At 42.4% G+C, this 13,356-nt stretch overlaps 1 protein-coding gene across 6 annotated transcripts in view; it reads right to left on the bottom strand.

Annotated features, from left to right (window-relative positions):
- Positions 1-585: 585 nt before the first annotated feature.
- The window catches only part of Gpatch2 (G-patch domain containing 2), a 135,368-nt gene continuing 122,597 nt past the window's right edge, over positions 586-13,356 (bottom strand). For 2 of the 6 annotated variants that reach the window (XM_028757848.1, XM_028757841.1), the window contains 2 exons: positions 10,309-10,397; positions 2,344-3,691 (listed from right to left, as the gene is read on the bottom strand). In XM_028757848.1, coding sequence (XP_028613681.1) covers positions 3,471-3,691; positions 10,309-10,397 — 310 coding nt within the window. In that variant the 3' untranslated portion in view covers positions 2,344-3,470. Of the gene's footprint in view, positions 3,692-7,787; positions 8,032-10,267; positions 10,398-13,356 lie in introns of those variants that run through there. The other 4 variants (XR_003710091.1, XM_028757832.1, XM_028757870.1 and 1 more) reach the window with 4 other exon arrangements.

Raw genomic sequence — 13,356 nt, 5'->3', positions numbered from 1 at the left:
TTTTTCTTAAAACATTTTTTTGAGACACTGGGAATTCCCAGAGCTTAATAACAATCAGCTGTCCTATTAAATGTTAACTGGCTGTCATTACAGTGGGTCACACACAGAGCCTCATGCAGGCTATGTAAGTACTCTACCACCCAGAGAATATTTAACAGTGTTTTCATCCCAAGTTTTCATGACTCTGAAGTTAGGAGACAAAGTGTAGAGACATGGTGTACAGGAGAGTGATTGTCTGGACAGAGGCCTTAGATTCAATCCCCATCACCGGCAAACAGGACAAACACGGAGAGGAACTAACAGAGGGTTAAGACGGAAACACACCAACAACAGCATCAGAAATAATGTTCTCACTATACTTTATTCTTTCACTTCTTTGTTGAACCAATAAATTTTCTACAAAAAAAAAAAGAAAAAAAAATCAAAGTATTCCTTGCTAACAACTTCATTTTACAGTACTAATGTAAATCATTTCTCTTTCTGAAAGACAAAATACAAGTTAAAATGTTTTTAAAAGTTTTTCAACGATTACTCGCTTATGAAACATCTGCTCAAAATGAAATGCACTGAATACCAATTTGAAATGTTGAACATGAATGAAGGGCAGAACTTCTCAATCATGTCTGTACACTGCAAACAAACATGGGCTGCAATGCAACCATGTGTACACATAATCAAACATGCTCATTTAACCCTGCCGTCTCACATTTTCGTCTGCTTAATCACTATAGACAGGAGTCCCAAACAACTGTGTTTAAACATGGTGCCCAATTTACGGATAAGTTACACTTAGCAATGGCTTTCCATTGATATTTATTTTTGAGACAGAGTATCATTATATACCCCTGTCTGTCCTGGAATTCACTACATAGTCGAGGTTGGCTTTGGACTCATAGCAATCCTGCCTCAATCTCCCAACTTCTGGGAATATAGGTGGGTGTTAACATAGCTGGCCACTTTTAAATTCACTAGATCATTTAAAAACAAAAGAAAAACAAATTTTAAGGGGAACTGAGCCTTAGACATTTTATTTAGGCAAGGAAGAAGGGAGGAAATAACTGCAGCCCACACCTGATCAACAACAGAGACACACAATGTGGAGTCACACTGCAAACACAGATATGCTTAGATTCTTTGGCCATGGTAGGGAATGAATGGGATGGGTAGAGACTCTAACTGACTAGCTTGCAGAACAGCAGGGTGGACTCACAAGGATGCAGGGGACATCTCTTAAGACTATGATAAACATTTAAGATCATGAACTCCACTGATGTGGGCTCCAGGAACTGATTTGAACTGGCAACGATTTATTAATCTCTATTAAATGTAAACCAGTGGGATTCATGTCCCAAGCAGACATTTGATTCACATGAAAGTTTCCGATTTTAATTGTGTTTACTTCTCAGCTATGGTCAGGCATACCAGAGCACTGTATCTTGCTGTTCTTTACAAGGACTTGATTGAATGTTGAAGGATGCCTGTGGGCAGCTGGCAGTGGGCTGGGGACTACTGGTTCCCCTGTAAGTGCTGGTCATCCACTCTGAACAGATAAACACTAGTAGAATAAGAACTGTCCCCAGTCACCCGTGAGTCAAAAGTTTTCTTGTGTGAAAGTAGAACTCAGGTGTCACAGCAGCTTGTGAGTACCTTGCTGCAGAAGCCACAGCAGAGGGTTCACACTGTCTAGAGGGCAGTGATGGAAAGTGCTCAGAGAGAGCAGTTCCGGAGCCCCACTGCTCAGCACATGGGCTGCTCCTGTACATCCTCTAGGATGCCACTTCCTCTGGAGCCTGCAGCCAAGCGTGCAGTGGCCTCACTGTTTCTCACTGGCTTGAAATTGAGTCTTTAAAAGTCCTCTCCTAGGGCTTTACAAGACCATCAAGAAATAAAATTCAAAGACGAGCACACAAGTTTGGAACAGACCCTTGAGTCCAGTCTCTTCCATCTTCCTGCCTACATGAATACAGTAAGCATTTAGAAAGACAGCTATGAAAAAATGGCAGTTTGCTAAAGAGGAGCTTGTTCCAGCAGCAATGCTTTCCCCAACACAGTGTTCCGAGAGGCACAAACGGCTGTCCAGCTGTGTCCTAGACGGCCCACTTTTTACCACGGACACTTCCAGGGAAGACAGTTCCTAGCAGAAATGCAGACATCTGTCAGGCTGCAGAGGCTGCATTTTTATAAAGGACCACATAGAAAAGGTCTGTTAATCTACTTAAAGCTTTTCTCTTGCCTTAAATATTTTAAAAATTTTTTCAGTTTACAAAATTGAAGTTTATACTGCTTTGTCCAAGGACATACAAGTACGGATTATCACAACCTTTTCTGAATAAAGGAGGCCATTGTAAGTGATAATAATTATCAGGGTTTTTAATGAAGATTATAATAAATCAGTATTTTCTGAAAAGAACAACTTAAATTTTCTGACATTATGAAGACAATGACTTAGAAATGGAATGAAAGGAACATAGTGTTTCGCTTCATTTTAAAGTGTTTTAGTCTGAGAGTGACGGGTCCCCTCAGTTTCTCCTGTTCTTGGTAAGTGGATTAGGCCACTACCAGACATCTCAGTTTTGGGAAAAGCTATTTAAATCTTCAAATAAACTGACTCAAGAGTTTAATAATTTACCTCAGTGACTAAACCTTGAGCCAGCCACTCTTCTTCATCTTGGAGCTGATCCTTAAACCCCAGGCTTTGGGAAGAGGTAGACATCTGGAGGGGAGGGTTTACAGTTCAATCAGGATGATTTACAAATACGTTTTCCTTTAGGAATGACTTTGTGTCCTAACTGAGGTAAAGTGTATAAGCTCTACACTGGAGTGACGCTGACAGTGCTCCTGTGATGACGACAATGATGATGACGATGACAGCAGCAACAGTGACGTTAGCTCTTGTCAGAGGGAACACTGATTGCTATCTGTCCACTGTGAATTTATGCTACACTGTTGAAAAAAGTAATGGGCATCATTGTTACAAACCCTCATCAGAGCTGAAGCAAAGGAATGTGAGCTTACCAAGCCTTCGAAGATGTGCTTACGACCCCTGCATGTGGGGAAGGGAACCTGTGGGGAGGGGGAAGGACAGAACTACTTAGTGTAGGCATGATGAGAATGTGATCCTTTCCGACCTGACCCAGTGGGTATGCTCGACTGTCCCAGCATCACACACACGCATGGACTGAACAAGACAGCAGAAAGAACTGATGTCTAGGATCAAAATAAATAAGAGACCAACTGTTCATGTCTAGAAACTGCTGGAAACCGAGGAAACGTAAAACAGTGAGGTTCGTACTTCAGCACCGTGAGTTGTGACGGAATCCCATTTCTATCACTGTGGCAGGATGCTAAGCAGCCTAGGAGCTTGCTGGAGGCAACGCCAAGGTCAGCTTCAACCAAGTAAGCTCTATGATCATGTTATAACAATGGGGCACGGCAACAGAAGCTGCAGGCTCTCTTCTCTGCCTTTCTGCTCAGGCAGGTTTTCCTGATGCAGGGGCAGGGCTGGTAGGAGTGCTTTTTGGTAGAGGAAATCCAAGTCCTAACCCTTTCGGCCTCTGAATGGCTTGAACTGGCTCCGAGATCCCTCTGCCATCTCGTCCAAGGCCTGACCCGGGTGTCCATCCCATACTCTGAAGCATGCGGTTCCCGATGTTGCTCTCTAGGATTGGCTGGGCATTTTCACCCACAATTCCTGAAATGAGAACACGACAGCCCACAAGTGAAGATCTGCTCAAGGTTGAGAAGCCTGAGCCCTGTTTTCTCATCCATCACACAGGCATCCTACAGAATCTACTGCCTACCTCATATAAAAGGCACAGCTCAGATAAGCTCATGTATATGAAGAAGGCTTGGCAAACCAGGAGGAACTCCAAACCTGAGTGGGTTTTCATTGCTGCATCACGGGCTGTGGTAAAAATAGAATTTATCCTGCAATATCTTACTTTTGCCCCAGATCCCGAACGTAATAAAACTGAACCAAACAAACCCAAAACATAACTGGTTGTTCCCTAAATTCCTATGAATTAGTGTACACTTATGTGTGCATGCCTCAGAGGTCAGAGGCTGACTTGGATGGTCTTCCTCTAGCATTCTCTATTTGACTTTGTGAGCCAGCATCTTTCTCTTAGCCTGGAGCTCAGTGGCTATGTAGACCCCAGGCCAGCGATACCGTGGGCTCCTCTGTCTGTGTCTAGCATAGGGGGTTACATTGGAGCATTGAGCTTTAACACTAGAGCTAGCATTCTGAACTCAGGCCCTCAGGCACCTCTCTCCAAACCTGGAATAGTCTTGCTTCTCTCCTCCCTTATATTCAGTCTGCCACGCCCCTGAACACTTCCCCCCTTCTCCTTCCAGGCCCGTGTTTTCATGGCTACAGAAGCAGGTAACACAGAAACAACACAGAAGAACACTGCAGAGCTCATGGCAGTCTTTCCTGAGATCTGAGGGACAAAGGTCTCTCTCTTTAGAGACCCACATGATGCCTGTGGTGGCCCACCTCAGTCCCTGAGTCTGGGGTGTCTCTGTTCTGGAACATGGACATAGGTTGAAATGGGCCACTTAACACGAGTCAGAAGGCCCTCCTTACCTCAGCTCTGCTATCTGTATTCCACATCCACTGAGGTTTTTCCTCCCTGACTGAGGATGACAATAGCAACTTCTCTGGCTTGTACCTTTCTACCACCACAAAAAAGCTAGGACTCTGTCCTTCTCCTCAGAGAGCCTCCTAAAGGAATAGGAGAATACCCAAGCACTGACAATGACAATAACAAGCACTCAAGGGGCTCCCGACGTAGCACTCTCCTAGCACTCGTGTGGGTGGGTTGCACAGGTGGAATTTGTTACTGCTCTTTAAACTGTGTCCACACATTTGTATGTGCCGTTTGGTATGTACTTCCTAGTGAATAAGAAATATCAGTGTAGAGTCAATGGCACACTACCTGGCATTCAGGAACTGGAAGTGGGTTTATCTCCCTGCCTTGAAGAATCAGGCGAAGTGCTTCCCACGCACTTTAAAAAGACTAACCTCCTCTTATTTACTACAGTGCGATCAACTAGTCATTAAACCATTTAGCCAGCATTTCTGCATTCTCTATCTTCAGGGCTTCAGGACAAGAGAGACAGTGATCACCACTTCTGAAGCTCACTCCACTCCACAGGATTAGGGTATTACAATAATCAGTGATTATATGAATTACTGGCTAATTGAATCAGAGGTCAAGGGGCTGGAAGCATACCTCATGGGTAAAGTGTAAGCCTCTGTAGGTCCGATGCCCATGAGAGTAAGAAACTCACACCTAACGTGACAGAAAAGGCCTGGCACAACCTGTAGCTTGAATGGCAACAACTGATCCCCAGGACAGTTTCCTGGCTAATGGGATTTCCTGGCTAACCCGATTTCCTGCTGGAATTGCTACACAAGACGTATCATTTATGAGATTGTGAAAAAGACTAGGATAGATGCAATGAAAAGCAGAAAAAATATAAAGAAAACATCTGGTCAGAGTCTTAAAGATCTAAGTTTTAATTTCACAATAGGTGGGGTGGCCACCTGGAGCCTGTGGGGGCTGCTGAGCAGGTGTCAGGTGACACTGTGTGACTCTACACACTCAGCTCTGGCTTTTCAGTGAGTGCAACAAGTTAATTTAACTCTGTGGGTAAGCTGAACTGAGGCCAGAGGTCTGATGCTGCTCTAACACATCTGGTCACATAGATGTGTGGGACATCAACCTGCAGAAATTCAGCCTTAATAAAAAAAAAAAGGGAAAACCATGAGGCCAATTTAATGCATCTCTGGAAATTGCTAAGTGATGGTCAAATTTAGTCCTGAGTGCCACCGTGAAAACAATGTCTACCTGACTTCAGATTGCTGGTACAGAAGCGTGGAGACCTACAGGGCTTGTTCTTCTTCCAAAGGTACCTTTTTTATAAAGTGGTGAAGAACTTGTTCTTTCTCAGTGTTTAGAATGGTGTTTAAATTTTTTTAACTCCATAAAAATAGTCAAAGCAGCATGTTGGAAGGAAAACACCAAAGGACCCTGATTCCTAAGTGCAGTGCACTCCCATAAAGAACCAGTGGAAAAGACAAAGAGGATCTGTCAAAGATCGGATCTGCTCTCTCTGCTTGGGGTTGTGGCAAGCGTAGCCTGACTTAGTCCTTGCTCCTGATCCAGGCTCTAGCCTGTCTGCTGGGTCCCCTGAGGCCACTGCAGGTGAGCACGTCCTCTCCCCTCAGACCCTCCACAGAGCAGAGCTTGGTGGAGGGATTCACTTGCGTAATTGGCTCAAGAGACCACAATCCTGCATTGGCCTCTCAGCCACTAATCTATCCAGCTGACTGCAAGCCTAATTGGCAGCTTGTTGAGTAATTTGGCTCCTAAAGTGTTGTATTGATGTCGGATCAGCAGCCAGTGGAAGGGGAGGTGAAGAGCTACTTCCCATATAACGCAAGCTCCACCTGTCTCTGCCCCTACTCAGAAAGCAGTTATTAGTTCTCCCTTATTCCTTCCAATCCCTTTGCTAGTCAGCCAGGGTCAGAGCTATTATTATTACCAATGTTAACAAAACTGTGAGTAGTAATTATGTCCTCAGCATCTACTTTAGGGACAAGAGGAGAGAATCTGGGAGGCATGACCACTGTTTGTCAAATGCTTCAATTATTTGACCTGTAATATCACACACATTTTTCATGTAAATAAAAAACAATCTAATTGGGTGCTTAAATATGTATTTCCCTTCTTTTCTTTTTGCTTTACTATATTTTGAGGCACTGAGGACAGAACCTATGGCCTTGCTAATCCTTAGCATCCACTTGCTCACTGCATGTGCTACCGAGCCCTGTACTTACATTTTATATAATGAAAATTATGATTTAAATTTATATGAAGGTATAATGTAAAACTAGTTTCTTTTCTTAAGTGATAAAACCATAAAAGAATGACGTAATAGTCTTTTACTGTGTTTGGAGGAGTGTTTTTGTTTTTTTTTTTTTTGTAATGGAGTTTTAGGTTATAACAAACTAAACAGTTCAGACATCAGTAACTGAAAACAGCACTAATCTCAGTGCCATAGAGTGGAGGCTATCAAAGTGTGGTTGGTACCATATCTCATCAAAACTATTTAACATGTTTATCATCAAATCCTTAAAAGGCTTGGACTTGTACTGACGATGACACCCAGAGCCAACAGCACTGACCCTGCAGAAGAGTGACCAGCATCTTCCTGCTCTGCTGCTCACTGCTTCCTCGCCTTACAGATGGCTTTTCTCAGACTGTAAACTCACCCTGATGCAAGGCCCTCACTTTAGAATGCCTCCATTTATAACACTGAATCCACAGCCTCTGCTGGAGACACACACTGGCTTTGGTATGTGACTTTGAAGGTGGCAGAACGAGCCACACATTAAAAAAGTAAGTATGTAACCATATCAATATTCATTTCACATTGTCGATACTCAACACTAGGGGAAGGAGCAGGAAGTAAGCTAAGGCACTGAAATAAACTTGGTGTTCCTGTCACCATTAGTAACTTTACACCCAACAGCACTGCTGGCTGGTGCAGACTTCTAGAGACTGAATTCCGCTCAGCACTCTGGCTTGGAGGGCTGGAGGGTGGCCCCACTTTAGCAGCAGCAAATCAGATAGGGGGTTGATTTTTGACAGCTCTGCGCGTCTTACGGACATTACCCTTTATCATGAATATATTTGCACAACTGCTCATGATGAGAGTCATCCACTTACACAGATCCAATGTGGGATGGCAAACTACACGTTCCCAATTGTACATTTCCAGCAAGCTTTTGGTAAGCTCCTTCTACATCTGCTATTTGTTTTCATAATAAATTACAGAGAAATCAGAGAAGATGATAAACAATATCCACCTGTCGTAGAAGAATGAAGATTCTTCTTCCCTCCTTCATCAGATTTTTTTCTATTCTTTTTTTAATTTTCCTCATTTACATTCAGTGCTGACTAAAAGAAAGGAACCCAAGAGTGCATCTCAGGGAGGTATGTCTTTTGGAAGGTCTGCAAGGACCTGTGAACACAGCAAAAACATACGGGTGTGCATGGTATACACAGTTATGTGTAGGTACATATGCACACAGCCCAGAGGAAGACATTAGGTGTCCCACTTTATACTCTCTACCTTATTCCCATGAGACCCCGCCTCTCTTTGAGCCAGGAGTGTGGCCGGCACTAAACAAGCCCCAGTGACTGACCCTGAACCTCTTGTCTCTGCCCTCCACAGCTCTGGAGTTAGCACTCCTGACAGTGTCTAGCTTTACAGGTGGCTGCTGGGAATCTGAGGTCCTCGTGTCTCCACAGCATGTACTGTCACCCACTGAGCCAATTCTTTAGCCCCAAGAATATTCTTTCAAGAGGAATTCTACAGACCAGTACAGCCTGGGACATTTGTAGATGTAAAATATGCTGTATTCTGTGACTAACTCTATTCACCATGCCTAACTGCATAATCCGAGTGTATTTCTGTCATGTCCTTTCTGACTGTCTCTAGAGAAGCACCTTCACTCAGGCTGCATCAGTGTTGGAGGTGTTCAGCTGAAATCAAGGACTTTCCCTCAGCTGCCTACATCTGTTCCTCTTTGAAAAGACTGCTGCACACAGGTTTGAAAAATACACTTAAAATGGGTGACACAGCATTCTGAGTAACTAAAAAACAAAAACAAACAAACAAAAAAATCAAATCAACACCACCACCACCACCACCACACATTAAATAATTATGAACTTTATTCCATGAGTTAAAGTCTAGTAGTAAAATGAAAATCTCAAATCTTAAAAAACTCTCAACAGACTTGAAGGACACTATTTGGAATATGCTGGCACAAGCTTTTGACAAAAGACTATTTTGGGCTACAGCTAAGGTTTCTGTCTAAATTCTTCATGGTTTCTTTGATGTCCTGAGCTCTGAAGTAAGAACGCTCCTGTACTAAGAACTATGTGATTCTTCCTCACGTACTGCTCCTGTGCACTCCACATAGGTGCTGTGTGTCAGGGTGCTTCTACTTTGTCACTGTGACCGCGTAAGACCATAAGTAGTATCTCTAGGACTTGTCCTTCTGTGGCTTCCCACTGAGGTCAGAGTTCAGGGGACCACTCACTGGGAATGGGGATGTTGAAGAATCCTGTCTCGGCCTCAGGAGACACTAGAAGAACTTGTCATATCTATTAGACCTAAAATGTCACTTCATTTCCTTATGGATAGATACTATACTTTATAAGGATTTCCTGAACATTCTATGTTTCTCCATAGTAATAGCTGGATGCATCTTCTATAAATTTCAGACACATAATTGGGTTGAAGTCAGTATATGCAAGAGAGGTCTCTTTTTTTTTTTTCATTCATTTTGTATTAGTGTGTGTTAATTATATAAAATAATGGGTTTTGATGTGACATCTTTATAACTGCATATAATGTATTTTGATAGGCCCTGCTCTCCTATTACTATCTCTTAACACTGCCCACTCCTTCCTCGTAGTCCTTTCTTCTTTTGGGACATGATCCTTTTGATAACTACATGGCATGGCATTTGTGACAGATGGCCTCTTTAGCTTTGTCTCTGATATTTTCTAGAGATAATCAGGCAATACCTATTAGTGAACAAAAAAGGACAAATATTTTTATAATATCCTGTGAGTTCACTCACATTGTATGTGGGAAAATTCTAATCAGAATATGGCTGCTGAGCCCACAGGAATAGCACTGAAGTGTACTAACACCATGAATCATATTCAAACCTCAGCTTCTGCCTGGAAGGGTAGGAAGGTTATTTCAGGAAGGAAGAGATGGTGGGTAGGAGGTAGGAAGGTAGGGACAAGAGCCAAAGGAGGCCTTCACATATCCTCAGAATATGTACACACTCAGGATGCTAAGGGCATTACTGTGAAAAAGTAGGCTTTAGCAGTCACACAGTGACTCTCCAATACCCACCTCTCAGACCTAGTAATCACAAAGACTTCGGCAGTGAGCTATCTGTCCTCTCATCTGTTTAGGCCGTTTCCCTTGCAAGTCTGAAAATGTCCTCAAGCCTGCCAAAGACGCAGTTGTGGGTTTCTGTATCTCTGCTCATCCCACCCATTTGAGTGAGCATACAGCATGTGTCTCATTGATCAGCTATTTGCCAGGTCCACATGATGAACGGGCTATACATGCTAACATAAAGACAAAAACCTGCCTTCCAGACTCTTGTAGCCGTCCTCTCTTGCAGGAGGGATTATGAACAGCTCGTGTTTTATTTGTGGTGACTTACGTGCATCCCAAGGTGCCTCACTCCAACCCGTTCTGTCTCACCTGCTGCTGTGGGTCCAGGCAACGGGGCAGCCTTTCTCCTCCTTTTGATGTCTCCCGTGCACAGGGATCCTAAATGCATGCTTGTTTGCCTACAAGTAATTATCAGAAGAAATAAAAACTATTAACAAAGGAGAGGGAATGACATAAATACATAGCTTGTATAATCTGAACCTAAATCAAAACATTCTCATAGTAAAACCACCAATCTTGTTTATATCGAAACAGAATTACGCTTGTTGACAAGCGTTCAGCAGCTAAATGCACCATCATAAATTGTTACTGGGATGAATAATATAAAAGGAATGCTTTTTAATTTTCAAAACTGGCAATCTTTCTGGCTCAACATAAAATCAAGCACTGTTGCTTCTGACAGGAAAATAGCGAAGATTAATTATCTAAGGAGATCACAATATTGTTGCTAGGTTATCAATGGTTGCTAATGCTTTACTGTCAGGACGACATTTATTACAGAAAAGTATGATCAATTTCTTTTAGGATATTATGCAGCAGTGAATTCTTTTAAAACATTTTAAATAGATGGAAGGAATTGGTGATGCTGTCTTATAACTCACACAATTAGAATGGTTTAATTATTTACCCGTCAGGAGAGAACACATTGAATGCATAGATGCACGGCTGCTGCTCTTAGACAGCCTCACATGACCTAGGTTACAGATATGCAGAGACATGATACACAAGAACTCAAGGCCAGCCTTCTTAACTTTTGAACCAGTGAGCCTGTTATAATAACCTAATTCTAACTTTAGCCTTCTAGATTTAAAAAGTTTTATAAAAATAGTGGCTCAATTAGAACTTACAAGGGTAAATGCAAAGAATGAAAATCTTAAACTTTACAAACCACAGAAGGTTTCTGTGCTCATTTCCAGGACCACAACCCTGGATGCAAGGCTGAGACAGGGACTGAAGATCAAGGAGCAGAAATAACGTATTCACTTAAAGCACATGTTGGTTTACTCTTACACAGAGGTCGTAGCATGAGGTTTGAAAGAATCCAAATTGAAAATAGCCTGATATTTCAGAAATATAAAATGTGATATAAAGACAGTGGCATATATTTATACTATAACTATATATGTATATTTATGTTTAAACATAATGAAAGACTTTGCTGAGCAAACGGTATACAGCTGAACAAATTCCTCCCCACTGCAGTGAGTGAGTGCCATAAGACAGCAGGCTGGCACACACTGCATGGAGCCTGCAGGGTAGCCTAACGAGCAAGAGCATCACAGTTTCCTTCCCGCTTACTTCACTGTTACAGACTACATTTCTAGGTAAAAAATTAGTGAATTAACAAATTTGTTTGGCTTTGCTCCCAAATGGTTACTGTCACACAAAACTATAACACATTTATTGGATTGGAGAGGGAAAAACTGCCTCATGATCTCAAGATAAATAAACGATTATGATCAATTTTATAAACCATATAAACATTTTAATCATTGTAAGGAAACCAGAGAGACCTTTACTATTGTACAAAGTGATTTCAGCAAGAATTTACTAGTATGCACTATGAACTCAGCAGAGGCTTTTCTATAGGTGGGGGAAATGCCAGGAGTTGGGAGGGAGAGATGGAGACAGGAAGAAAGAGGGGCAGGCAGCGCTTACCATGAGAATAATTAAAAGTCTAAACAGAAGATGATGCTGAAAATCAACAAAATAATTAGCAGTGGTGGTGGCAAGGACAGCTTTATTAAATACTAGTAGAGATCACACACACACACACACACACACACACACACACACACACACACCCTGTAGGATTTCTTTCTCCAATGATAAAAGTATACGATTGGGGTCTTTTTAAGCCATCGAATTCCAATTCCACTGGGACAATCCTACAGCTCTCAAGTATAAAGAGCAGAAGGAACAAGGATCAGCTCTTGTCTATAGAAAGGCAAAGTGATGGTCTTGAAGGCCAAGCGGCCAGCCTTGGGAAGGCCAGGTTCAAGCTCACTTGCAAACTGGAGTTCTTCCAGTTGTGCTTCTCTGGCTTTTCCTCCTAAATTCCAATAACAGCCACTTTATCCCAGTTAATGAATTCAATAAATTTCAATACTTCCATTTTCTATTCTTATGACAGCCATGAGCTTTCTGTTTTGTAAATAATAATAAAAAAAATCCCCCTTTCACCACTTGTTCGAGCATGTGTGTACATGCATGTGTGTGTGCCCATGTGTAGATGCCAGAAATCCACCTCAGGTTGTTTGCTCGCCTGGAGTCTACTGACGCAGCCAGGGACCCATGAGTGTGTCAGCCTCCGTAGCACCGGGATCACAGGCACGAGCTGCCAGGCCATGCTGTTGTTTCTGGATGGTTAAAGCCATGTCCTTACACACTAAACCACTTTACCAGCTGAGCTACTGTCCTGGTTCTGCTTTCACAGGTTTCATTCCACTGGTATCTCTTTGCCAAAGCTTAGAATCAGGTTTCCCTTCTCTAGAGCTTACACCAGAAAAACTTAGTACAGTACAGGAATGCCTAAAAAAGAAAGGAAGAGACCATTCTGAAACCAAGAAAATGGTGAAAGTTGGTTTGTTTTTTTTTATTTAGTGTGTGTGCGAGTGTGTGTGTATATGTGTGTGCCTGTGCCTGTGTGTGAGGAACCAGCAGTCAGTGTCTGGTGTCCTTATCATTCTCTACTTTATTCTTTAGTCAGTCTCTCCATGAGCCTGGAGTTGACTGTTTCAGCTAGACTAGGGGCAGTGAGTGAGGAGATCCTGTCTTCCTTTCCAGGCACTGGGCTTCGACCTGAGACATCATGCTCGGCTTCTTCTCTGGGTGTTAGGATATCAACTCAGTTCCTCAACCATGTGCAGCAATCACGTTACCTCTGACCATCCACCCTGACTACAGTACTGCCAGCTTCCACCCAACACTGTTCTTGAAATAGCTGTTCATAAGCTAAGCACTTAAATGGGTTAACTTTATCTTTAAAACTTCATTTTTCACACTATTCAAAATATATTAGCAAGAATCACTTTAAAGATTGTGGGTGACAGACTTCAAGAATACTACCCTCTTTTA

This window comes from Grammomys surdaster, unplaced genomic scaffold (assembly GCF_004785775.1).
Source record: "Grammomys surdaster isolate TR1022 unplaced genomic scaffold, NIH_TR_1.0 130, whole genome shotgun sequence".
In the NCBI taxonomy this organism is placed as follows: Eukaryota; Metazoa; Chordata; class Mammalia; order Rodentia; family Muridae; genus Grammomys; species Grammomys surdaster.
This window is presented reverse-complemented; position numbering and strand designations above follow the sequence as displayed.